At 37.5% G+C, this 27,344-nt stretch overlaps 1 protein-coding gene across 3 annotated transcripts in view; it reads left to right on the top strand.

Moving 5' to 3' along the window:
* Nucleotides 1–27,344, top strand: part of Ibtk (inhibitor of Bruton tyrosine kinase) — a 63,280-nt gene that overhangs the window by 26,267 nt on the left and 9,669 nt on the right. For all 3 annotated transcript variants that reach the window (XM_040739653.1, XM_040739652.1, XM_040739654.1), the window contains 10 exons: nt 262–358; nt 3,328–3,429; nt 5,559–5,676; nt 7,727–7,787; nt 8,251–8,372; nt 11,122–11,234; nt 15,286–15,434; nt 16,637–16,797; nt 18,924–19,016; nt 19,544–19,687. In XM_040739653.1, coding sequence (XP_040595587.1) covers nt 262–358; nt 3,328–3,429; nt 5,559–5,676; nt 7,727–7,787; nt 8,251–8,372; nt 11,122–11,234; nt 15,286–15,434; nt 16,637–16,797; nt 18,924–19,016; nt 19,544–19,687 — 1,160 coding nt within the window. The remainder of the gene's footprint in view (nt 1–261; nt 359–3,327; nt 3,430–5,558; nt 5,677–7,726; nt 7,788–8,250; nt 8,373–11,121; nt 11,235–15,285; nt 15,435–16,636; nt 16,798–18,923; nt 19,017–19,543; nt 19,688–27,344) is intronic.

The following is a 27,344-nucleotide window of genomic DNA, read 5'->3' as shown; positions in this document are numbered from 1 at the left end:
CCATAAAGCTGCTTAAAAACTATACTCTCTCACCACATTATTGAGACACACATTAGAACTGTCCTTGTATGTCTTGCATTCTGAATTTTCTGTCCCCCTTTTTAAATTAAGTGTCTCATTTTAGATTTATACTTTATAAATTCTTCCAAGGATCTTTGATGTGATTTCCTCTCCAAGTTTTCATAGTAGTAACTCAGCTTAGAATATGATTGTATTTTGTGGTTTCAGATTAATGAGTTTATTTTGTCTTATGTCTCATAGGCCTCCAGTTGTGCAGGTCTGGAGATGCCAATACAGTCTGAGATTCTGAAAGTTATTTTGGACTACCTCTATACTGATGAAGCTGTGGTGATAAAAGGTACTAAGAAGAGGAAATTTAGCTGGTTCAATTATAAGAGGAGAATGATAAAATTTACATGAATCAGTTTCCTCGTCCTGTCTTTAGAAGCTTTATTTAAAATAAGTAACAGATTATTACAAATAGTAATCAAGCAGAAAATTACATTTTCATTGCTCTGAATCATTCTTTTTAGAATCCTGTGTCATGGTTGAAATTAGTGTTAGAAGTTTTATCTCTCTAGCTACCTCTCTGTTAAAATTGATGAATACAAGAAGCATAATTTTTGACAAGCTCTCTGTGAAGTTTCCCTTTTCTTATAAGGTGTCAGCTGTGAAACAGACTCAAAGGAAGTTCTTGAAGGAAGTGATCTGTGCATGCTTTCAAGCAGAACTCATGCTTTAATTGTGGGGCTGATATGCGGCAGTTCTTTGGTGTGAACAATCGTGGGGTTCATTATACCACTAGTTTTAGGCACAGATGTACATTGAAGAACTTTTAAAGTGAAAAGATCCTGTTTGCAAGAAATGATAGTCTGGTGGGGGAGAGTCAAACTGTGTTAGAAGACAGTGTACATAGCAGGATAGTTCTCTGACAGTCAGTGCATTTCGTAGGAAGTACCCCAGTTTGCATGAGGAAATCTGGTGGTCTTTGTTAAGATGTGTTCACCTGAGAGCGAGATTCTGAAGATTTCTGCACCTGATGGGTAGCTGAGACTTTAAAATACCAATTTGTTATTTATATATTTGAAATGACTAATATATTTTAAAAAGAAATGTATATATTTTAAAAACAGATATTTACATCCAGTAAATTACACATTTCTAAAGGACATATCTGTTATTTGTTAAAATTTGTCATTTTCAAATCGTACAGTATTTTCACCTGTAGATTAATGTGAGAAAGCTGCCATTTCAACAGTACACTGAGTTTGGTGTATGGGGTGTGCGTCCAGTTTTTTTTTTGTGTGTGTGTATAGGTTTTGCAGCTACTTCCTTTCTCAAAATAATTGTTCTCAGTATTCTTTTTGCCATTATTTTAAATGGAAATATTTTCTTTATTTCTTTAAAGCATGTGTGTGTGTGTGTGTGTGTGTGTGTGTGTGTGTGTGTGTGTGTGTGTGTGTGTGTGTGTGTAGCTGTTCAGGTCAGAGTTAAAAATCAGGTGTTTTCCTTTATTGTTTCCCACTTAAAGTTTTTAAAGTTTATTTGTGTTTCTCTCTCTCTCTCTCTCTCTCTCTCTCTCTCTCTCTCTCTCTCTCTCTCTCTCTCTCTCTCTCTCTGCCTCCCTCCCTGCCTCCCTCCCTCCCTCTTTCCCTCCCTCCCTCCCTCCCTCCCTCCCTCTCTCTCTCTCTCTCTCTCTCTCTCTCTCTCTCTCTCTCTCTCTCTTGTGTGTGTGTGTGTATTGTGTGTGGTGCTGGAGGTCAGGATAAATTACTGGAATTAGTTCTTTACGTCCACCCTGTGGGTCTTGGGGATTGACCTGAGGTTATCACAATTGGTGACAAGTGCTGTAACCAACTCAGCCATTGCTGTGTTTAGAAAAAGTAACTCTTTTTACTGTGTTTTAGGGGAGGATTTTACTGTCAAAACAATCCTGTTTAACTCCAACTCAGTGTTAGTATTACTCAAAAGTATACCTGCTTTGTTCTATTGTCATTATATGTTTCTATAATATTGTGTGCCCATCATCATAGATCTGCTATTGCTGTGTACATTTGTTTTTGTTTTGTTTGTTTGTTTTTTTTGATACAGGGTTTCTCTGTATTGTTTTGGAGGCTGTCCTGGAGCTTGCTTTGTAGACCAGGCTGGCCTCAAACTCACAGAGACCCGCCTGCCTCTGCCTCCCAAGTGCTGGGATTAAAGGTGTGCGCCACCAACACCTGGCTTGCTGTATACATTTTTGAAAAAAAATTGTCGCCAAGCAAGTAAACACATTTCTACTATTGTGTAATTATATTTATGGTATTTTGTCTTGTTTTTAATTTAATTGAAAATGTTTTATTCTTGAGAATTTCATACATGAGTATAATGAAATATGATCATATTCAGCCCTGCCTCTCCTTTTCAACTCTTCCCGTGTATCTCCCAACTTATTCCCCTTCCAATTCCTTTTCTTTGTTATGTATTTATTCATTTGCTTGTTTATGATAGACCACTAAGTTTCCCATAGATGCATGGCTCTGCGGCCCTCCACTGGACCATGGGCAGCTTGACTATTTATTAGCTTTGGGAGTGTTTCTTATTGACATGGGAAATTATAAACAAGTTAGACATTCTAGTAGCCTTTTATACTGAAATGATCACTTCAGGTTGACCATTTTATGGTCCCATTGTGAGAATGTATGAGCTAAGTGTGGTTAGTAGTTAATGTTAATTGTCAAATTAACAGAAATAGAATTAACTAGGAGGGAGATGGGCCTCTGGACACATAGGTCTGCCTGCTGGGATTATCTTAATTATGGTAATGGAGATAGGAAGAACATTAATTAAGGTAGAAGAACCGTCCACTGTGGGGGCACTATTCCCTGGACAGGGTCCGGGTTGTCTGAATAGGAAAGGGAGACTGAGCAGCACATTCATCCTTCACTTTCTTCTCACTGGTTGCAATGTCTCCAGCAGCATCAGGCTCCTGCTGCACTGACTTCCCTGCTGTGATAGGCTGTGTGTCCAATTTGATCATGCCAGAGTAAATCCTTTCTCACCGAGTTGCTTTAGTTTTTGTTGTTGTTGTTGTTGTTTTTTGTTTTGTTTCCTTTTTCCATAGTAATAGGAAGAGAACTTTAGATACCAAGGCATTTTAGTGGATTTATTTTCTTGTTGTCCACCTAAAAGATACAGATAGTTTGATGTGTTCACAATTTATAGTATTGTCTGTCTGACATGGAGAAAAGAATCATAAACTTCTTTACCTTATGTTTTAACTTTTTGTTTTTACTAATTAAAATGGTTACAGAATAACAGAGTATTTGTTTTTCTTTTTCTTGTTAGAGTCTCAAAATGTGGATTTTATTTGTAGTGTTCTTGTAGTGGCCGATCAGCTTCTCATAACTAGATTAAAGGAAGTTTGTGAAGGAGCATTGACTGAAAAACGTAAGTAATTAGAATTCGAGTATCAGATTGTTCGGGTGTACTTTTTTTATGAGCTTTATTTTTCCATTATGGTGAAACACTGTTGTTAGGTGTGTGTGCTTTTAAAAATGTTGAGATGGTTGGGCATGGGACCACATGCCTTCAATTCCTGCACTTGGGAGGCAGAATTTGAAGCCAGCCTGGTCTATATAGAGTGTACTAGACCAGAGCTCCTGGTCTCTATAGACAGCTCTAGAGCTAAATATTGAGACTCTGCCTCAAAAGCAAACAAAGAACAAGAAAAGGGCAAGACATTGTTTCATGCCATCATTTGTAAACACATTTTTTCCTTAGAAATAATTGAAAATGTACATACCTTAGACTTAGAAGTATTTTTATTAACATGCTGGAAAACCGTAAATACTGACAGTGATACCCAGGCTGTTTGGGGGATTTCAATAGACTGTTACCCTAGTTGTTCGTTCATTTGTCTTTCTTTCTTTCTTTCTTTCTTTCTTTCTTTCTTTCTTTCTTTCTTTCTTTCTTTCTTTCTTTCTTTCTTTCCCTCCCTCCCTCCCTCCTTCCCTCCCTCCCTCCCTCCCTCCCTTCTTTCCTTCTTTTTGTTTTCCAACCCATTTTCTATTTGCCGGAAATTTTATATAATTCTCCCCTTGGTTTATCTCAACAAAATCCACAGACTTTTTTCATCTTAGAAATCAAACACTAATTTTTATTTGTGCTGTGCCCCGCTTCTTTGAGCTGTTCAGGCCACAAGTTTTCCATTTTCTACCGTTTAGTTCTCCCTGTGTTGAGCTCAGTGTTACTGATCCTTTGAGTGCACTCCACAGTGGTCTTTAAATGCCTTTCCTCCCTTCTTCATTTAGATAATTTTGTTTATTCTAATATGAAAGTTGCAGTTTTCATAACCTAAAATGCAAGCTTTTTGACTAGTTTTGTGTGTTTCAGTTCATGCTGCTTTGGAAAATATGGAAGAGGTTATTTTTAATTTTTTTTGATTTTTGATAGAACTTGTCTCTTGTCATTTTGAGTGTTGTGGTCTATGTTCTCCATGATTAGCAATAGGAAAATAGCCCTGATTTTCTTTCTATAATCAAGAAAAGATGCTGTGATAAAGGACTTACTGTGGAAAGATGTTCAGTATATACCTAGGTATTTTCATTGGCTCAGTGGTCTCTGCTAATGTCCTGGTTAGTCTTTCCTAGTCATTGCTGCACAGTTGCTTTTACTGGTGGACAGATTCCGAGATGAAGGGTTCCATGGAAGCCTGTTTGCTCATTGTACACATCGTTTCCAACTAAACAGTTCCAGGAAAGCTTTTCTGTGATTTGCTTTTGTGTTGTGAGATGATTTCATCATCAGTTGTAGTTTTAGCATAGTCAGAGGGAGGCAGAGACTGTTAATGACTGATTGTAACTTTGACAGTTTAGGGGAGAAAGAAAAAAGAAATGGGAGAAGACATACTGTAGAAAGCAGCTGTATTTTTTTTTTTACTGTAATTCAGTATAAGCAAGAAGATGAGAGTTTTAGGTAGCTGTAATTACAAGCAGATGGAGTATTCTTGGAGGGTTTCTAGCAAAACAATATTTCACATAGAACATTACTGGGCAGTAGTAGTCCTGAGTTCTTGTGTAGTCTCATGCACTGGCATGGATAATACTACAGTGAGACTTACTTGTATTTTCATACATACAGATTAGTCAACATTAGAATTAATTTGTCAGTTTCTCCTAAACTTAATGCCTGCTTGTTTGTAGTTGTTGGTTCTGAGACCGGTGCATGCACAGAAGTCCATTACAGAGTGTACACTCCATGCCCATCTGTCGTTTTAGTGTTAGAATGTTCACTTTTGGGAGCTAACACTAATTCCCCTTCAGTTTTTTGTTATCTCTAAAAATTTTGTGTTATATTTAAAAAACTTATTTTTTTCTCTTTGAAACCAGTCAGTTAAAATTACTTTAGCATACTATAATGACACTTATTTTTGTATTCACCTCAGTTTTCATTCCTTCGTCTAGGGTACAGTTTTCTTGTTTTAAATGTTGAAATCTTATAACTTTAGAAAAGCAAGTATTTCACTTGTTAAAGTAAGTCACTTTTCATTTAATTTTGCAAATCTCTTTTTTCTGTAGTTACCCTTAAGAATGCTGCTATGCTGCTGGAGTTTGCAGCAATGTACAATGCTGAACAGTTGAAACTGTCTTGTTTACAATTCATAGGACTGAATATGGCAGCCTTACTTGAAGCAAGGTTGGTTGGGTTTCTATGCTGTATATGATATTTGCTCAATAAGACTTTATATGTAAATAAAAGGTATACTTGGACTTTAAAAGTGAATAATGTATTTACCAAGATGGAAAGAATTTGACAAATGCTGAGTAAGGAGTTATCACTTTCAGAAATAGAGAGACCATGGAAACTTCCAGTGTTTCTAACAGTGATTTAAATTTATTTTTTGTTGACACAGGTTCTGGCTATGTGGCTCAGGGCAGCTTTATGCTCCAAGTCATTAAGGTTCTGTATATGTACCAGATCTGTTTACACATGAGTTTCTTGGTTTTTGTATTTAATGAAAGATTTTATACCTAATGAAGATAAAAATACTACTTCTCACTGTTAAGTCAGTGGTAAGAAAAATGAAGCTACATTTGTGAGCAAAGAAATCAGTTTGCTTTTAAGATATTTAAGATAATTTATCTTTTCTTTTGTTCTGTGTTTTGTTTCAGTAATACTAGTAGCTATTACTGCTTATTATATATGTTTTATATTTTGTTTGAGTAGTCACAATAATCAGTATTTCGTATTTTCTATATACTGGGCATTTTTCTCAAAGTGATACGCAGACTAATTTTTCACATATTTGTGAAAAAGTTTTTCTTAATATTTCTATATTACAAATGAGAAGAAGACTTGGGGAAACTTTTGTCCCTTTAATTTGTGAGGTAAGAACTGAGAAAATCTTGATGATTATAAATGATAACAAATGACATGGAGGTGCATGCCATTTTAGTAATCTGGAGGCAGAGGCAGGTGAATTTCTGAGTTCAAGGCCAAACCTTGTCTATGTTGCAAGCTCTAGGCCACACAATGCTATATCATGAAACTGTGTATGAAAACAACAACAATAAATTAATAAACAAAGCAAAGCAATTGATAACTTAACCACCCACTTTGCAAATTTGATAAGGTTTTTAATTAAACTTGTTCTAAAACATTGAAATAAAATTCTCTGCTGTTTTCTTTAGATAAATCACAAATGGTCTTAATAATCACCACCTAGGTCTGATTTAATGAAAATTCTATTGCCATTTAAGCATACACACACACACAAAAGGCTATAAACCGTGTTTTTAATTTTCATTGATGCCTAAAATACCTGTTGGAACCTGTGAGACTTGATTTATCTTGAATGTAGTTGATGTAATCCAAACTTCATTTTGTACTGGAAGATTCAGAAGCACACACAGTGAGCTCCTCTTGGTCATGGAGGTAAATGAGAGTAGTGATAATGCTAGGTAGAACCTGGATGCTCTGAAGCTTACAGCAGTGTTCTGTCACTGCACTGCTCTCTCACAGCTCATCGTGTGTGTCTGTTTATATACATGAGGTGTTGTTTTATATACACGAGATGTATGTATATGCATTCATATACATTTGTTATCTTTTCAAGTTATTTCCACAACTAGCACAAAGCAACTTTCATATTCACACTTGTACCATGGCAGTTTTTCAACACTTGTATGATTATTGTTTATATTAGCTTGTAATAATAAGTAAAATTTGACCCAGACCTCCTTTTCTTAGTATTTCTATACGTGTTGTTTACTTTTAGCAAACGCATGCCTAATTAAAAAATGAGTACTTGGTATCGTGTTACAGTAAAAAAGATATTTATTCCTATTCCAAAGACTTCCTTCAGTTTTATCAAGATATTTGTTATGTTTGCTGATTACCTGAAATCCATAACATATAACTAGACCTATTTCCAAAAGGAATTTTCTTAGCTAGTGTGTGTAAATTTGAAAAAGAACTTTGTTACTTATTTAACAATTTAAAATAAACATACTTGAAAATCTTTTTTCCCTTTGGTTTTGCAAGACAGCTTTTCTCTGTGAAACAGTTCTGGCTGTCCTGGAACTCACTCTATAGACCAGGCTGGCCTCAAACTTACAGAGATCCACCTGCTTCTGCCTCCCAAGTGCTGGTATCAAAGGTGTGTGCCACTACCACCTGACTTGAAAATCTTCATAGCTACTAAATCATTTGAGTCTTAAGCTAGAATTTTATTTCTGCTTTTCAGGTCTCTTGATGTTTTAAGTGAGGATGTTTTGAAGGACCTTTCCATATTTTACCGAAAAATGGTAATGTCTTTGTTTCCTCGTTACAGATTTTGTAAGCTATGAAATTACCTTTTAAGATAGGGTATTAGATCAGGCGAGACAATAATGAGTACAAATACATTATCTTCTAGCAATTAGAACTTAGAATTTCTTTCAAGTCCCACAGATAAGTGTGAAAATCAAAATTGAAGCATAATAAAATTAACACATCTCATAATTTCTTTATAATAAAAATTGCTGTTTCAGGGTTTTAGTTACAAAGGTCAGGACACTACAGAGGGATGGCTTAGTCTCCACTTAATGAGAAGGTGGGACTGCTTTCAGCCCCACCCCAACAGTCTTATGCAATATGCATTTTATTGAATCTGTTCAAAATTTTTCCTTCATTGTAGACTTTTTCTAGGTAATGTTATCACCTGACATTGTAAGTGATATATTTCACGAATTTAAAAAATTTTTACAAATTTTGTATTTCATTTTGTAGATTCCAGCAATGGAGCGAAGAGTCATTACACCATATCAAGATGGACCAGATATTAGCTACATGCAAGTAGATGATGGAGATGTCTTTTTCAAAGAAGAAATAAATATGGAACCAAATTACTCGTAAGCCCTGTTCTCATTTTCTTTCCCTCTTTTTCTTACTCTGTTGGATGCCTGACACTGTGTTAATATTGGAAATATAGATTGAGAAGTTCTGATATAGGCAGTATAAATGTACAGTTTTAGTTTTGATATAATACGAAGTAATTACATGTGATTGATATTTTAAATCTAAACTGTTTAGCATGTAAGTGTAAAAATGATGTAGCCTTCAGATAGATATACAGGTTAGTTAAGTGAATTTGTCTTAATGACCTCCTCATACCCCCTGAAGATATGGTAAAGACATTTAAAAAGGCGCATGAGAACAGCGATGTTGCCATTGGAGATCAGGAGAGAGGCTGCTGTTGGCTGGAAAGTAGGGGCTCTATAGTGATGATGGCACAGAACTTGAAATGGTCCTGTAAATGCTTGGCAGTTATGGCAGCCCTCTCACGAAGATTAGGACAAGTGGATCCCATCCCTTTCTAAGACCTGTTCAGCCAAGTGCTTGTCTCTCCTCCATCTTGGTAGAAGAGTATAGTTTGTACTTGGGCGACTGAACTCGAGAGCATCTGGAGAGGAACGCTGCAGCCATAGATGGGGTCACATTTTCTCAGGAGTCCTCGCTGTAGAACCTGACTGCTTCAGTAGATGGTGACTACAATAGCTTTTAGGCTCTGTGGGAAAAATCCCCGAGAAAAACCAGTTAAGGGTGAGAGGGTTGGCTGTTAGCTCCAGCTTCTGAGCGTGCATTTGTCCATGTCCAGCTGGCTCCTTTGCTAGTAAATCTGGAGGTGGAGTATCACAGCAGTGCCCGCAGTGTAGAGCAGGGTGGCTCACCTCATAAGACCAAGGAGAGAGAGAACAAGGGACCAGGGCACATTGCTCCTCCAAGAAATGCTCCAGTGATCTCGTTTCTCCAGTTAGGACCTTACTTCTGAGTAGCACGTTAAGTTGTAAACTCATTGATTTGTTAATCCATTGATGAAATTGGACTCCTTATTATCCAGGTCTGTTGCTGTGCCCCTACGTTTGAACGTTTGAACCGTATTCTACCTGGGACCCCTTCATGGGAGGACATTTTATATTCAGACCCCAACAGTGATCCACAAAGACTGAGATTTAGGCGTCCAGTGTCTGTCACAAAAATGTGTTGTCTAACAATTTTGATAACCTCTGCATAGAATAAATACTTAATTAGTATTTTGGGCTAATGTCTTATTAGTATTTTAGGCTCACATCATAGAGTTACTTATATCTGTGGAACAAATGACTTGGTAGGGCGAAGCCTTTGGGTGTTGAGGTCATCTGCGCTAGACAAGCAGCTATGTACCTTACAAAAAACTATTCTTGAGCTCCAGAGTGTTCTTTTAATTACTTTCTGAATTTTTTTTTTCTGATGTGTGATATTTTGGACTATGGAAGTTAGACACACTGTCCTTAAATGTGAACACAGCCAGATGGTGGCGGTGCATGTCTTTAATCCCAGCACTTGAGAGGCAGAGACAGGTGGGTCTCTATGAATTTGAGGCCAGCCTGGTCTACAGAGTGAGTTTTAGGACAGCTAGGACTGTTACGCAGAGAAACCTTGTTTTACACCCCCACAAAGTGTGTAGCACATATATTAGATTTATAAAATATATTAGCATTGAGTTAAATAAACTCATTACCTGCCACAAAATGATATGTTCACAGCTGGCTTGCATGGCTAGTATATAATGAAATGTTAAATATTTCATTAAAATAAGACAGTTGTTGCACTCACAGTTACCTGCTTTCCCTTTCCTGATTTATAGAATGTTTAATTCAAGCAATTAAACATTCACTCAAGTACTGTAAACAAAACTACCACAAGGACTGAGGAGATGCTTCCATGGGAAAGAGCACTGCTGCACAAGCGTGAGGCTCTGAGTTGAGACCTCAGTCCATTGTTAAAACTGAGGCCCTTTAAGTCCAGCAGTACCGGGAGGTGAGCCACGGAGGGTCTCTGGGCCTTGCTGGCCAGCCAGGCTGCAGGCTTAGGCAGGGGCCTGAGTGTTAGTGTGAGGTAATAAAAGCACACATCGAGAGCTCCAGATGTAGTGAGAGAACTTGTCTCTAGGGAAAACAGTAGAAGGTGATGGAGCAGGACCCCTGATGCCTTTGCATTGTACAAACAAGCATGCATCACACACACATGCACACGCACATACACCAAATGTGTTTTTATTTGAAGATTATACTTCCTGTAACAGTGTTGCACTTTTTTTTTTTTTTGTAGTAAAGGCTTTATTATGAGTTGGGGAGGGGGAGGCTCAGTCCTTGGCAAGAGTTTTCCTTATCAAAGCTAGGATGCTGTTCAGTTCTCCTTGCTTCCTCTTGGAACAGATTTATGTCCTCATTTTTGTGGGTGAACCTAAAGGTCCCTTTGACCCTGGAGTCCTCGAGCAGCTCTGTGGCTTGCTGCTTATAACTAGGTTCACATCTCAGGTCAAGTCTTGGTGAAGTTGGTGTTTTGGGAAGAGCCTGTGGAAGTGGATGGATCCCAACCTGCTGGTGATGTGGTTGCGCAGAACTCTCAGTGCTGCTCTTTGGTGGCTACTCTAGCCAACATTTGGTTCTTTAACTTTAATAGCAATGGGGCTAGAGCAAGGCATAGATGACACTGATGACTCGTAAGTTAGTGATTTTCCCTGGCCTACTTCAGCGTATAAATGGTGCTGCATGTGCTTATGTGGTTTGTACTTGACCAAGCTTTTTGCCCTTCAATCCTTTGTTTGCATTATCCCAGGGAAACTATGTTCAAGAAGGTGAAAACAAGAGCTAAAAAGAAACCACGGAAGCGATCTGACAGTTCGGGTGGCTACAACCTTTCAGATATTATTCAGAGTCCACCATCTGCAGGTTAGTGTGTTTGAGCATATTTCTGGTCTGTGTGGAAGATGGAGAACAACTTTTGGGAGTAATTTCTGTCCTTCACTAAAAGTGGGTTCCAGGGATCAAATTCAGGTCATCATGCTTGGTGTCAAGAGCCTTACTTTGAAAAATTTTAATTAGTTACTGAAAATATAAAAAATGCATGCATGCACACATGTGTACACACAACGGTATGAATACCTTTACACTCTATTTAGACTCACTGTTAATTTATTGCCACATTCTCTTCCTTCTGTCCCTCCCTTTCCTTTCTGTGGTGCTGAGGACTAACCCTGGGCCACATACATGCCAGGTGCTGTCCCTGTATTGCAGCTCTGTATAGATTGTGTCTTCTGAAAAGCACAGCTTCTTGTTTCTCACAATGGTCCTCTAAACATTCCACACAGTGTGTGTGTGTGTGTGTGTGTGTGTGTGTTGACAGAGCTGTTTTTAACTGATCCGCTTGGAATACTTTGTAGATATGCTCTGTCTCCTAAATATTATAAGATTTCTCTTAAGAATGCTCTCCTCCAAAACCCCAATAAAAGTATCAGTTCGTTAGTACAGTTCGTTAGCTTTACTTAGTGTTAACTTCTGTGTCCAGATTTCCACAATTACTCAACAGTGTTTTCAGAGCTTTGTTTCATCTGTTGTCTGTCCCACCCTCCCTCCCTCCCTCCCTCCCTTCCCTCCCTCCCTCCCTCCCTTCCCTCCCTCCCTCCCTCCCTCCCTCCCTCCCTCCCTCCCTCCCTCCCTCCTTCCCTTCCTACCTTCCTTCCTTCTTGGTTTTTTTGTTTTTTGAGACAGGATTTTTCTGTGTAGCCTTGGCTGTCCTGGAACTCACTCTAGACCATGCTGGCCTCTAACTCACAGAGATCTGACTGTCTCTGCCTCCTGAGTGCTGGGATTAAAGGCATTGTCTCTTGTTCTACCAAGGTTAACACTACCTTTACTTGTTATTCTCTTAGCTAGAACAGTATCCTCCATGCTATTTGTTTTTTGTTGTTTTCCCAAACATTAAGCTAGTTGTTTTATGTATTGTCCCATATTCTGGATTTATCTTATCTATATTTAAGCTATGAAAATTGTTAATGGTTTCTTTAGATATCATTGTGAAGTATACCAAAAAGTAGCAAGACTATAGTGTAAGGAACGTTCTTCCCACCAGCCTGGTCCCAGTGCCTTGTCAACCCCATATAACACACAGAGAATCTATTACTTACAATGCTGTCGGCCAATTTCCAGGGCTTCTCATTGGCTAGTTCTGTCTTAAGTATTAACCCATGACTACTAATATATATTTCTATAAGGACTTATCTTTCCAAGAATGGTATCCTGACGAGTCCTCTCTTCCCTGGGATCACATGGCGACTCTCCACTCTTGACTATATTTCCCAGAATCCTCCACTCCTAGTCCCACATATCTTGCTTCCCTATTGGCCAACAGTGCTTTATTATCAACCAATAAGAGAGATATATTTACAGAATGACATCTTCCATCACTGCAGTGTGACTTTTGAAGTGTTAGGCAGTCAGACATGATCTGGTGTAATTTCTGTCACAGCATGCACAGGCAGACTACTCTGTGTATTGACTTATGTTCCTTAGGAAAAGGTGGCTGTTATGAAAGGAAAGGGAATTTTTATTTCACAAATGAGGTATTTGATATATTTGTTACAACTGTAGGAAATAATGTCAAGAATAATTGGTTTAAATGACACAAAAGATACTTAAATGAGAGGTTATTTGCCTAGATTTATTTATGAAGTATTAAAGGTAGGAATCAGGAGATCTAGAAATGAGAAAGACAATGAGGAGGCCACAGAAATCATTGGATCCTTGAGTAGTAGATCAGCGTTTACCATGGTGTATGAGTGAATTTTGGGAGCCCATTCCACATAAAGGGATGCTCTCTCAGCCTGGACACATGGGGAAGGGCCTAGGTCCTGCCCTGGATGAAATGACAGACTCTGGAGATCCCCACAAGGATGGCCTCACCCTCCCTGGAGAATGATGTGGGGATTGGGTGGGGGCTGGGGAGCCTGGTGGAGGGAAAAAGGAGGAGGGGTGGGAGAGGGAGCTGGGATTGACATGTGAAGCATTCGTGTTTCTAATTTAAATAAAAACATAATTGACGAAAAAGAAAAGAAACAAGAAAGACACATCTTAGGGTCTTTCTAAGCATAAAATTCTGTGATTTTGTATTCTCTATTGAATGCTTTACCTCTAGCTTAAAGACAAAGCATAGGTAGGTTGATAAAAGGATGGGTAAATGGTCAGACAGTTAATGAAACTGGGGATCTTTCGGTTACCTGATGACTTAAGGAAGTAGATACCTGATTTTCTTTAAATAGTATGATTTGATTGAGCGAGTGTGTGTGTACACATGTATATTAGAGTCTCTTGGGCTAGGGAGTTGTTCAGTGGGTAAAAGCGTTAGCTGTGCAAGTGAGGACCTGAGTTACAATCTCCAGAACCCATGAAAAGCTGGATGCAGACTGGGAACATATGTAATTTCCACTTCTGGGAGATGAGAGACAGACAGAAATCCATTGCGGCACACAGGCTAGCTAACTCTGCCTGGAATAGATGGCAGGAAAACAGCAAAGAAATTTGCTTCAAATAAGATGCAAGATGAAGACTGACACCCACAGTATTATCATAACTCTGATCTTAACACCTCTGCTATGACATGTTCAGTCATGCTCGCACATGTGGATGTGTACACACACACACACACACACATACACACACATACACACACACAGAGTCTTGACATCTTAAAGCTGGAAATTACTAAAGAAATACTTTATACCCCAAACTTTTAATTTGCCATTTAAGCTTCAGGAAATGAATCTGTAAATATGATGACCTGAGATAATGATGAAAGGAATAAATATATATTCTCTATAGTCAAATTCCATATCATTCTGATGTTGCGTCATTTCTGTGGCCCAAGCAGATAATGATGAAAGGGTGAAACTTAATTGGGGACTAAAAGGAAGATTTGAGTGCAAGGCACATTTCGTCAGAAATAGTTGTGTGGAGACCTAACATGGATGCTGACCCTTCAGAGTAGACAAGTGATCCTGTGAAGGTGTTTTGTTTTGACCAAAAGTAATTGCTTGCTAAGACAATCATTTATTTGATTCTCCTGATTTTAAGGAGGTTTTGAAAGCATGCAATTTTAAGTGTAATATCTGAAATGAAAACTATAAATACCTGTGATAGTAGGGGAAAGTTTGAATGTCACTGCCAACCTGTTTTTAATAATGGATAACAGAAAAGGACTACTGTGTGTCTGATCATCATCTTAAAAGGACAACACTTTTCTGAATTTATAAGAGACAATACATTTATTTTTAATCAGTTGTATAGCTTTTACAACTCAGATAATGTCTACATCTTCAAGTTTGACACTTCTTATAGATTCTAATTAATTGAAATGTGTGAATTATCATCTGAAATGAAGTAGCTTACTTTGTACTATGTTTGTGGTGAACCAGAACATAGGGTGCAGAGGTGGGCATTTATGTCATCTCAGTGGTTACGCTAATTAAAAATTTCAAATGACAGATTGTTTTACAGAAAACAAATGGACGAACCCTCCAACAGGCTGCCAGTGGGGTCAGTAGGAGCTGTGTTTCTGGGCTGCCTGCTGGCACAGAGACCCTTACACGCTTTCTCTCTCACAGTGGAGCCGCTCCCTCCTGCAGGGCATGGTGACATGATAGCTGTCTCTTCTCCCTTCTTACTTTTCTTAAGGAACGAGGTTAACCATGTCTTCAAAGCAGGTCCTATGCAACTCTGTGGTGTTGAAATTGCGTGATTAGCTATAGAGACAGGATGAATTAACAGCTGTGTTCCTGTCTCTTCTGCATTGCTCTTTCACGTAACTGATGTGCTTAATGCCACCTTCATCTAATTAGTGTACCGCTGGTGTGGTGAGTATAATTTAAGTGTTATTGTAGTCTGGACCAAAACACATATATGCTTGATATGTCTGGTTAAAGTTTATGTACTTTATTCTACATTTTAGGATTATTAAAGTCTGGTAAGACCAATTCTGTGGAGTCTCTTCCAGAGCTGTTGACCTCAGACTCAGAAGGAAGCTATGCAGGAGTGGGTAGTCCCAGAGACTTACAGTCACCTGATTTTACAGCAGGATTCCATGCGGACAAGGTTGAGGTTGGTCTGATAAAGCATTGTTTCCTTACCACGTTTGGGTGTGCCTACATTTTACCTTAGCTTTCATTATATTCTCTCATACTTTCAAATACTTTCCTGGTGTTAACAAAAAAAACCTAAAACCAATATGTATAATGTACATTTTTTCCTGAGTTATATAATTATTTTGTTTGTAGAAATTTTAATACAGTTTTGAATCCTTTATGATTTCATTTCTATTCATTTTGCAAGTAAAACACATGATGATAAATATATTGCTATAATGTAGTATTATTGAATAGACATTGAAAAGTATATTTGTAGCTAAATTCCAGAAATATTTTAGGAAATGTCTTTTTAAATGAAATAAAATTTATCCAAGAAAAGTAATTTTGAAAGTAAGCCTGGTTTCAAATTAATCCAAGGAAGCTTTCTTTTATGGTGTTAAGGACGCAACTATTGGGAGCTGTTCCGCCGGGCTGGGAGGCTGCATGACTTTCCCGCTGTGGAGCCAGCCCCTCCTTAGCCCTGAGGAGGCTTTCTTTAGACATCCTTTACCTGCTCCCCAGTGTTTCTGTACATTTTTAGAAATTGAATCAATTTTCCTGCAACCTTTGCCACATTAGCAAAGCGTATTGGAACACCTAGGAATTTCTGAGACTTACAGATTTATTCTTCTTACAGAGTATTCAAGTTTAATGCAGAACTTTGAAGGAAATAGTTGTTTTCATAAGGTTAATCTGGAGGACAGTGAGATATAAGGAAGTTGAAGGCATTTAGTGAATGTCTTGTGTACATGCCGTTTGACCTTTCCGAGCCTTTTGTAACAGCAGTGACTTTAAGGACTTTCTGAAATGTCAATGTTATTGTACTTTCATTTTTATTTAAAATACTACATCATACAGTAGATTATAAAACGTACCAAATTTTCCTGTCTAAAGTAAATTTTATTTCTAAAATAGGAATTTTAATATTACTGTTTCATATCTCATATGTGCTGCTGTTATTTTCATTTTGTTTGCTGTTTGTCTGAGTAGAAGTTGAAGGTGTGCACTTACTCTCCTTTGTACAGCAGCTTGTAGTAAATGATGGGGGTGAGCTGGCCAAGTGATGGGCCTGGAGACGGAAATGGCAGGGGCTGGCTGATCAGGTGTCTTTGACTGTTCACTAAGCTACTAAGTTAGATGCTTGCCGTTACTACTTAGGTTCTCTTTTTCTCCCAGGGAAAAGCCAAACCCTTTGTGAACGGCACACCTCCTCCATGTGCTAGGGAAGATTTCAAACCATGGGAAAAATCACCAACATCCAAATCTGCTCCCCAGTTCATTCCCAGGAACAGAATCGACACTGCAGGCTCTTCCAGTTGGGTTGCTGGCTCTTTCAGGTAGGGGTTTCTTTTTTCTTATTTCTTTTAACTGAATTTTTGTTTCATATAATATATTCTGGTCATGCTTTCTTTTCCCTTCTCTTCTCTCACATCCACACCTACATTCCCGCCCATTTAACTCCATGCCTGTCTTCTTTCTTTAGAAAACAAACAGGTAACAAAAAAATCAGAATTAAAACAAACAAACAAAAAACTACAGGAAATATACATAACAGATAAACACACAGAAAAACCAAAACCCATAAAAACACAAAATCAGAAATCATAATATTACAAGCAAAAGACTAGAAAGATTTTTTAAAATGCCCAAACAAAGTACCAGGAGACAAAACATCTACAAAAATACTATTGAGTTCATTTTGTGTTGGCCATGTACTGCTGGGCATGGGGGGTCTACCCTTAAGAATGATTTGTTTCTCTGGTGAGACTTCATTGGATAAAGCTAATTTTTGCTTTGCAAGCCGTTGTCAGTGGGAGATACTTTCTGGCTAAGGAAAGTAGATTATGTTCATGTCCTCCTCTTAGTGCTGGGACTCTCTCTGGCTTAGACCTGTGCAGGTCCTGTGCATGCTGCCATAGTCTCTGTGAGTTCATCTGTGCGTCAGTTCCGTTGTGTCTCGAAGATGCTGTTTTCTTGGTGTCCTCTCTGGCTCTTAAAATGTCTCTGCCTTCTCTCCACATAGTTCCCATAGCCCTGCAGGAGAGGGGAGAAGGTTTGATTAAGACATGCCATTTAAGAGTAGGCGTTCCAACATCTCTCCTCTCTGCACACGGTCTCTGCATTTGTTCCCATCTACTGCAGGAGGAAGCATCTCTGATGGTGGCTGAGCGAGACACTGATCTATGAGTATAGCAGAATGTCTTTAGGAGTCACTTTATTCTATTTATTTCGCAGGACAGTGGTACTTGGTTTTCCCTTAGGCCACCCAAGCAGTTTCAGGCATGTGTTCCATTTCGTGGAGTAGGTCTTAAATCCACTCAGATAGCTGTAATGGAAGACAGGAAAGAGTGAAAATTACCTATGTAAGTCTCAGTCTGGTGTGGTCACTTACAGATAGGATTTTCATCCTGTTCTCTTAGTCTCCGAAAGATTACTGTGTATTTTTAGCCAAATGAATATATTCAGTGAAAAATATTAATTTATACATGGAAATCATGTGCATGCATAAAAGTTGTTAACCAGCTATAATAGGCCGTTCCCTCCACTGGGCATAATTCATTATACTTTTATTAATGATACATGATTTGTGTGAACACCTAGAACCATATTTAATTGTTTTGATAAAAATTTAAAGAATAGCTGGAATGAAGTCAACAGTGAGACTGGCATTCTGTTTCAGTATGTACATTCACAAAGTCCTTAGTCCATAGTATTCTCAATATTAGTGTGTTTACCAGCACTTTACATCATTGTAAAGTATTGCCTAGTGAGAATAATGAGCGGATACTGACATTTTATATATATATATTTAATTTATACTATTACTCTTTTGAGAACTTCATATGCCATTACTGGATTAACATCATTCCCACTGTTCCCCAACAACTCCTCCTGCCTCTCACCTTCAAACTCATGATCTCTTATTTTAAATTATTGCTTCATATTTATATATGTATGTATACACACACACAGACTGAGTTCATTTAGTGTTCCCCATAAGTACATGTGATTAGAGCTGACCACTGGGATTCAATAGCCTATCAGGTAGCTTGTCCCTAGAGGAAACTGATTCTCTTTCAGCAGCCAGTCATTGCCTGTGGCTTCATCTGTGGGAGGGGCCTTCTGCAAGTTCCTTTCTCCATGTTGATATGTCTCCTGATTTTAATTGGAACTGTAGTGAGTTCTTTCACCTAATTTAGGTGTCCTAGGCCTCCTTTGGTTGTTTGGATTTTGTTTTGTTAGAATAATTTCAGGTTATTGTTCAACTTGAATTATTTAGTTGTTATATATGCATTTATGGGAGTAGATGTCATTCAAAATACCTAAGCTAATAAAATGAATTTAATTATTACTTAGACTATAGCTTATTATCATCAGTCTCACATATAACTTACAGGGTCAGTTAAGTTTGGTGTTGGGCATTATTGGTAATAACTGCTGCTTGTTTTGTTTTTTCTTTTAGTCCTACGAGTCCTCCTGTTGTGGATTTTAGAACCATCATGGAAACAGAAGAAAGTAGACAAAAATATGGCGCAGTACCAAAGTCAAACTTAGGGTTGGTTAAAAAAAGAAATTAAGGGAAAAGACCATGTTGTATTGTGTGTCTGTCCTACAGAATTGGAACAACATATTGCATCTTTTGTATTTTTTTTTTTTTACAATTGGTATAATAGTTATAAATGCTCCATTAGGTAACTTAGACTCAGTATTGTTTGCTAGCTGTGTGCTAATTATTGCATTAGAGTGTAGTGTTACATGCTAGGGGGCTAGTGTACAGTTGTCACCGAAGTGATCCTTGTAATATTGTATTTCTGAGGAAATGCACAAGCCTGATTGAGGCCTTTTGAGAAATATGCTATTCTGGCGGCTCATGATAACTGTTGTCTGATCATCAGCAATATAAACTGAAACTTTTAACTATTGAAACTCAATAGAAAATATGTTACAATAACCTTGATTAAGCAGAGATTATGCTGAGGGATTTAATTTTGTTTCAACTATAATGTTTTCTTAGGAAACTGAGATTTCTTAGAAGTGGTTAAACCAGTAGAAGTAATTGGTTTACTCTAATTTAATTTTTAGAAAAATTATTTCTCATGGAGTCAAACTTTCTCAGAGGCAACGGAAAATGATTGCATTGACTACCAAAGAAAACAATTCAGGAACAAACAACATGGAACCAAATCTAACAGCTCCTTCGAAGTCCCTCAAGCCAGCGAATGCATGGTATGCTCTTGTTAAAAATTACAGAGGTCTTCCCTTGGCTTCAGTGGCGGTTCTTGGTTTCTGAGTTCCCCTGCATGTGTTTCTAAAGTCCTTTTAAATATTTCATTTCCCCTGGTGACTATTAACTTAAATGTTGGAACTTGTGCAGCACAGACTTCTAAAACAATTTTATTATTATAATTTTAGATGTATTAACAGATGTCATAGTTTTAGAGGTGTGGATTTACTTTTTACTTTTGGATGTCATTCTTGCCATTCTGTAGTTTCTGATGAAAAGAGATTTAGTGTCTCATTTTAAGATAGAGAGTAACGACGCTAACGCTTCACGAAAGCAAACTTGGCTTTAGTAATGGACCCTTTTCTCCTCCTTTGTGCACCCTTAGTGTCTCACATGGTACAGCTGAAGTGGCTGTCAGTTATCCGAGTAGTGATTTTGTATCTCATCATGAGAGTTTGCACCATAACAATTCTCCCATGGTAGCCACATTGCTAGGAATCATTTCCAAAGATGAGCTGTGTTAAATGTTATTTTTTGCTTCCTTTCCGGAAACTCATAATGCTTGGAACCCAGTTTAAGAGAAAGGCACATAGATAGTAGGAAGGACAAGGAAGGGACAGGAAAACCCTGTCTCACAGGATTCAGGTGGATTCTGTCTGTGCTCATGCCTGTCACTTTGTTCCTGAAGGGTTTTTTTTTTCTCCCCCACCAATGAGAATGTAAATTACTTTGAAGAGAATAGCAAACAGTTGATTTTGTTCTGAATGTTGCCAGTAGAACTAAGTCAGTGCCTACTAAAGGTACCAGTAGGTGTGAATCACAGTTAATGAGAAAGGGAGCAGAGGAACAAGGGATGGGAGAGCCCAACTAAGAGGTGTTGAGGATTTGAGGTGGGACTATTGAGGCACTGAGGTGTTTTTGGTTGTGAGCCTAGCCTTTAATGGTTGAGCCATCTCTCCAGCCCTGAGGTGGCTTTTAAAACCAATATTGCAAGTCTAGATGTCACTATAGTCTGTGAGAAGTGGTTAAATACTTGAGGATACTTTGAACTTAATAGTGTGAATTTCGCTGTGTCATCAGTTGGTTTATTTTAAAAGCCAGCAGTAAACAAGGACAGGGAGTTTTAGGATTTTTCCTGGCATTATCTTCCTTGGCGCCTATGTTCTGTGGTCTGTCTCATTTGCTGTGGTGGTTTTTGGCCTTTAAATAGTGTTCACGATTCAGATACTACGATTGATCCACCTACTCTGTAAATGATTTTTCCATTTGCTATGTATAAAGCAGAAATCTATGTATACATACTGTAAGAATGTCCTGTCAATATTGCAATAACTAAGACCTGATAGAGCCTTGTCATCTGTCATTGATGAGTGGCTAAACATTTTTGAAAAGTATAAAACTGCAGAGTAATGAAAGGGAGTATGACTAAACATAACTGTGTAGCTGGATCTTAGCAATATATTGATATAGGGAGTCAAAAAAATCATTCTGTATGACTCATTCATAAAACATTCAAGCTAGCGTTGGATTGGCACTGCTGATGGTTCAGAGGTTGTTGTCATGGTTCATTTTTATGTCTTATTGTAGTAGTATATTGGTTCTTTTGCTTTTGTACTCCAGTTGGAAATACTGTGTGCCTGTGAGTATAACTGTACAATTCTGTGCAGTTTCCCTTCTGGGGCAGTACATATGCTGGTGATCTTTGGTGTCTTTTCCTCATCTCCCAAGATCTGAGTTTTCTAACAGGTAGCTTTTGCTTCCACTTATAAAGATCTGCATATTTAAGTGCTGGTATTCTGGAAGCTGACCAGAGTAAAGATGTTACTGCTGCCGCTTGTTCTCAACATTTGGTAAAGATTTTTACATGCTTTACCATTTCAAGTTTAGATTTGATGCACAGCACACAGCTCAACATTCCTGTTTTCCATTTGACGTGTGACTTCAAATTAGCTTTTCCTTGTGCTCAGGTCAGTGACATCTGGCAGCCCAGCCACACCACAGAGGCTCTGGTCCCAAGGATGTCCCTGGCAGGCAGGAGTTTGTGGGGTTCTTCCCGACCTGCCAATTCAGTTTCTGTGTCTTCTACACACTCACACCAGTTATCCCTGTAGCTGTCTACTGCGCGGTCGTGCTGGCCTCAGGCTGCTGGGGATTTATGTCTTTATTCGGATTGTTTTTGTGTTCCTGTTGCATGGGATTTTAGTGAAAGTAATGAGGTATTTCAAACCTCAGATTTTGATGTTCAAACTTCGTCAACTCTTTTCCCTACTGATTATTAACAGTATGAGCTGAGCGCCATATGGATGGCACTATCTTCCTAAAATGCAGAGGGAATCTAGTATTGCTTATTAAGGAGAGTGCTAGGAGTATGGGGAGAAAAATATCATTGAGTTTGGCAGAAATATGTGGATGCTTTCTTTGAAAAAGAATTGTGCTGTGATCCAAATACAAGTGATATTTATTACAAACTTTATGAAAACACAACTGGAAAACTTACGTGCAAGCAAATGAATGATTAATTTTATATATCTGAAGATATCAAGACAATTTATACAACTGACCAAATACAGATTATTTTGAGTTCTAAGTAGAAGTGGTATCTGAATTAATTTATTAATGTTGAAAATAAATGATTTATGCTTAATGTCCTTTTATAACTCTAGACTCAACTACATTTCATCTTCAAGATTTTTTTTCCTCCTTTGGTGCTAGAGATTGAACCTAGGGCCATAGATATACAAGGCAGACTGTCTGCCACTGAGCTATGCTGCAGCACCTTTAGGGTCTTTCCAAAACTGCTTCTCTTTGAAACTCTAGGATATATTATACATTGCTTTTATTTTTACTTATTAAACACTAAACTAAAGCAAATTTTAAAAAATGCATATGCAAGTGCACATATGTAGATATCTATTTAGAATAATATACATAATATGTGAATGTAGGAGGCTGTGAGGTTATATGCATTTTATCTTAAGTTATTGGCACAGATCAGAAAGTATTTGTTATAAGCTTAAAGAATACATTTGTATAAAATAATTAGTTAATGGTTAGTTTTTTTAGGAACTTTGAAGCATGTTTAGTATAAACTGAAGTAATATTATTAATTACTGAGTGATTTTTCTTTCCTGAATTACTGTATGTCTATAAAGCTTAAATGGAGCTTAAGATAAAAATGAATATAATATGCTGCTTTTGATATATATTATAATTTTTAATTATGTACAAAACACATAAAATACAGTTAATCACATTATTTAATATAATACATAATTTGATTTTTAAGTCAGACACATGTGCTGTGAAAACATATGTGTAATGTATGGTGACTACTCCTGAGACACCATCCCTTGTACATGTTAGCTGAAAAATAATTGTCAGAATTTAAATTATATTCTAGTTTAGAAAAATAGAAAATAAATCTTAAATTAGTGTTTGAATCTGATTTGTATTAATGATGGTAGTGATTTTTAAAGTTACTTATATTTCATTATCTGTAAATCACCTAATGAAATTTTACTTTTGTAGATGTTTTTATGTTTGTCTTTAGATTAATGTTAAATGTGTAGTTAATTAGAGCACAAATGAGCCTGCTAGATCTTATACTGTAATTGTGGTAGTGTTTACTGATTTGTTCACATATACATGCAATAACTCTCTACATTCCCAGGATATAATTGTACCCTTGCTAACTACAATTTGGTGTTGCCATGGAAAATGCTAACTAGCATGAGGTTTTACATTAGAATGAAGTTCTAGCCAACTGAATTTTAAACTAATATGAAACATTGAATGTGTGTGGGATCTGGGCACTTTTCATTTTTAAATGTTTTACTTGGAGAAATATTTTCAGTATCATCTTGTGGAAAATATATGGTCTTTGTAGCCTGGTGTGATTTCTGGATGTAAATTCTTTTGAGCTAGCTTATGTAAAATAATTGCAGTTATTTAACCTTTTTGACCTGGAAATTTTATTCATTAAAATTGCTGAGGCTAAGGAACAAAATCCTGACTAAGTTTTGTATGAATATAAATTTCTGCAACTATTTCTTCATAAATTTTCTGTGGCTTTTAGGATAGAAAATAGCCAAAGCCCGAGTTCGGAAAGTAAAATTGTGGGAAACAAGACACTGTTTTAAATCTGGGCATAGCCAATGGAAAGGGCCAGGCTTGCTTAGCTGGCTGCATTAAATGCTTTATTGGTGGTTATCCTGCATGGCTAATGAGTGTGTGAGTTTAAGATAGTCTGTAACTGCTCCTATTAGTTTTTAGTAGTTTTATTATGCTAAGCAAAGAACTGTTTTTGTCTGGAAAGAACTTGCTTGGCCGGGTATATGCTGTTTACTACATGTGGGAATTCCTAAATTCATGAGTGAATCGGACAGCCTGTGCTTTCATAGTAGGAACTACAGAGTTCTGTATTTAGAACTGAGCTGCTTGTCTGTCAGGATCTTCAGCAGTGTTCCCAGTCACTCATGGTCCCTGCCCTTTGTGCTATCTTTACCTTCAGATGTGTGTGGCTTAGGGTCAGGGCTGCAAAGAAAATGAAGACTTTCGATTTTTGTATTATGTGTGTGTAAGCGAACCATGTGGAAACAAATACTTTTATTTACAGGAGAAAGCACTTACACACAAGCTGGGAGATCAGAAGCATGGCAGTCTCCCGAGAGAGTCCTTAAGTATCTTCTTACCTGTTGTATGTATTCTTGTCCACTCCCCTTTTGGGCGTGGCAGTAATTTGGGCTCATCCCTACATGTGTGTATATGTTGTGGCCAAAATTTTTATGATAAAGCCAAGTTCAGATTTAATTTTTTTTAAGTTTTCATTTTAACACAAATACTTTATTAGTTCATGGTTCCAATGCAGATTTGTACAGAAGTTTTTTGTCTCCTACTGTTTGAGATTTTACTTACAATAAATGACCTTAAATGTGGACACAGCATCTGCTGATGTATTACGTTGCTGGAGGTGAATGTGAGTTTAATCTAGACTCGTTACTGAGTTCCGTTAGGTCTGTGTCCTCCTCCATTCCACCAGCGTGGGCAGTGTCTATCAGCATTGAAATCAGGGACTGTTAAGTTCTCAGATGTTTTCCAAAATTATTTACTTTATCTTTTGCATGTTTACATGCATTTGGTCAGAAATAAGTATAAACAGATAAATTACTGATGGGCTTTTGTTGGTAATTATTTTAAATCTGTAGATCAATTTGAAGATTGACAATTTAGTATGCTCCAAATTGTAAGCATTAAACCCTTAAGGGTGTTTTCAACAGTTTTTATAATGTACAAATCTCATACATATTTATTCCTACGTATTTTGTTTGTGAAGCCTCTGTTGACTGGATCACAGAATTTTTTTCGTAGGATTTTTCTCATCATGTCATCCTAATATAATGAATCACATATATTGTTTGACTTTTGGGGCACTTTAATTGTTACTGAACCCCCTCTTAACTTTATATTGTTGTTTTTATAAATTACTGGATATTACTGTTATCTTAGAACATTCTCACAGGAATGCTGTCTCTAATCATTGTTCCCTTCATGTCCCAGTGATTGGTACTTTTCTTTGTTATTGGTAGATTGGTTTTTTCTACTCTAGAATTCCAATTAGAATATGTGTAATTGGAATATAATATATGATTTCAGAATTAGAAATAGGTGCATTTTCTGATTCTTCCACTTAGCCTCTTCTCCAGATTTATCTCTGTTGAGTATACAAACATTTAATCTTTGGTAATGGATTCTCTTTTAAATACATTTGCCCATGCCATGTAAATTATCACACAATTGAGTTGTTTACAGTAGTTCCTTTGTAATTCCTGTGGTGCATTGGGTTATCTGTTGTTTCCTAATGTATTTTCCCTGCAAAGCAGCTTCAGTGTTTGTTGTCTGGTTCAGGGGTCTTGGCCTCTGGCTCTTATCTAACACAGTCAAGACCTGTTAATGGCTTTTCAGTTTTATTTGTAAATGTAGGCTAGACTAAGATTTTTCTTTTTCTTGGTGTGTTAATGATTTCTTTCTACTGCTTTATGTTTGTTTCTGAAACAAACTAGCCATATTCATATTGTAATGTATTTCTGTGTCTGCTTTCAGGGCATCCTACCACCACCACCACCAAACACACACACACACACACACACACACACACACACACACACACACACACACACACACACACACACTCTCTCACATGCACATATGTGCGCGCACACATTTTTTACCGATTTTGGTATCAAACTCAGGGACTCTTGCATGCTAGGCCAAGTGTGTTGCACCCCAACTTTTCCTTTTATCTTTAATTTAAATCAAATTTTTAGTTTGTCTAAGGGCGATTTTCTTTGCATTTGTCTTTGGGGTTTGCTAACATTTTTTAATCTTTAAATTTATGTTTCCTACCAGTTGTGGAAAGATTTTTGGACAATGTCTGAGTGTCGTTTTTGTCTTTTGTCTGCTGGTTCTGGTTCTCTAGTTCTGTAGGTAGCCACTTAATGTCTCGTAACTCACTAAGGCTGACTTAAATTAGCGTTAGTCATCTGTCATTCTTCACTTACAACAATTCCAGTGATTTATCTCCTTTACTGACTTTCAGTCTGCAAGTCCATCCAAATAAACTGTTTTTAAACATTGTATTTCACTTTTGAGATGCCATTGATATGTTTTCATTTCTCTTCCTCTGCTGAGTTATTTATATGTCCTGTAATCCATCCTGTCTGAGTTAGGGTTTCTATTGCTGTGATTAAAACACCATGACGAAAAGCTATTTGGGAAAGAAAGGGTTTGTTCCTCCTTCCATCCACATCATAGTCTGTCATTGAGGGGAGCCTGGGCAGGACCTCAAGGCTGAAACTGAAGCCAGGGAGGAATACTATTTACTGAGTTGCTCAGCCTGCTTTTATACAACCCAGGACCACCTGCCCAGGGTTGGCACCAGCCACAGTGGGCTGTGCCCTCCCCCATCAGCCATTAATCAGTGAAGTGCCTGCCAGACTTGCCTTAGGGGCCAGTCTTATAAAGACAATTTCTTGATCAAAAGTCTCTTTCCAAATGACTCTAGCTTGTGTCAATTTGACAAAAAGCTAGCCAGCATACATTCCAAACAGATGAACGACTGTAGTAACTATTTTAGTATCATTGCTAATTTTTAATATCTAGAGTTTATCCCCAGCTTAGGTATATAGTAATTCATTTCTCTTATGATGTAATTTTCACTGTTGCAAAATTCCAAATTTGACAATATTCCAACTACCATATTGAAAATTATAATTAAATCATTGTAAAACTTTTAGAGACTACCCTCCCCTTTTATTATTATTTTTTTGTATACACTTTGAATAGCCATTTAATGAAAGTGTTTTCTTGTATCTTAATTTGCTTTTCTTTTGCTGTGTTAAAATAATGACCAGAACCAACATGGGGAGGGAGGCTTATTTGTCTTCCATGTTCCAGGTCACAGTTCATCACTGAAGGGAGTCAGGGCAGGGACTTCGAGGCCAGAACTGATGCAGAGGGCATGGAGGAAAGTTGCTTATTGGCTTGGTCCCCGTGGTGACTGGGGCCTACCTGCATTAATTATTAGCTAAGAAAATTCCTCACAGATTTTTCTACAGGCTAGCTCGATAGAGACATTTTATCAGTTAAATTTCCCTCCTCTAA

The sequence above is a fragment of the Mesocricetus auratus genome, unplaced genomic scaffold (assembly GCF_017639785.1).
Source record: "Mesocricetus auratus isolate SY011 unplaced genomic scaffold, BCM_Maur_2.0 Super-Scaffold_100691, whole genome shotgun sequence".
In the NCBI taxonomy this organism is placed as follows: Eukaryota; Metazoa; Chordata; class Mammalia; order Rodentia; family Cricetidae; genus Mesocricetus; species Mesocricetus auratus.
The sequence above is the reverse complement of the archived record's forward strand: the minus strand, read 5'-3'. Positions and strand labels throughout refer to the sequence as shown.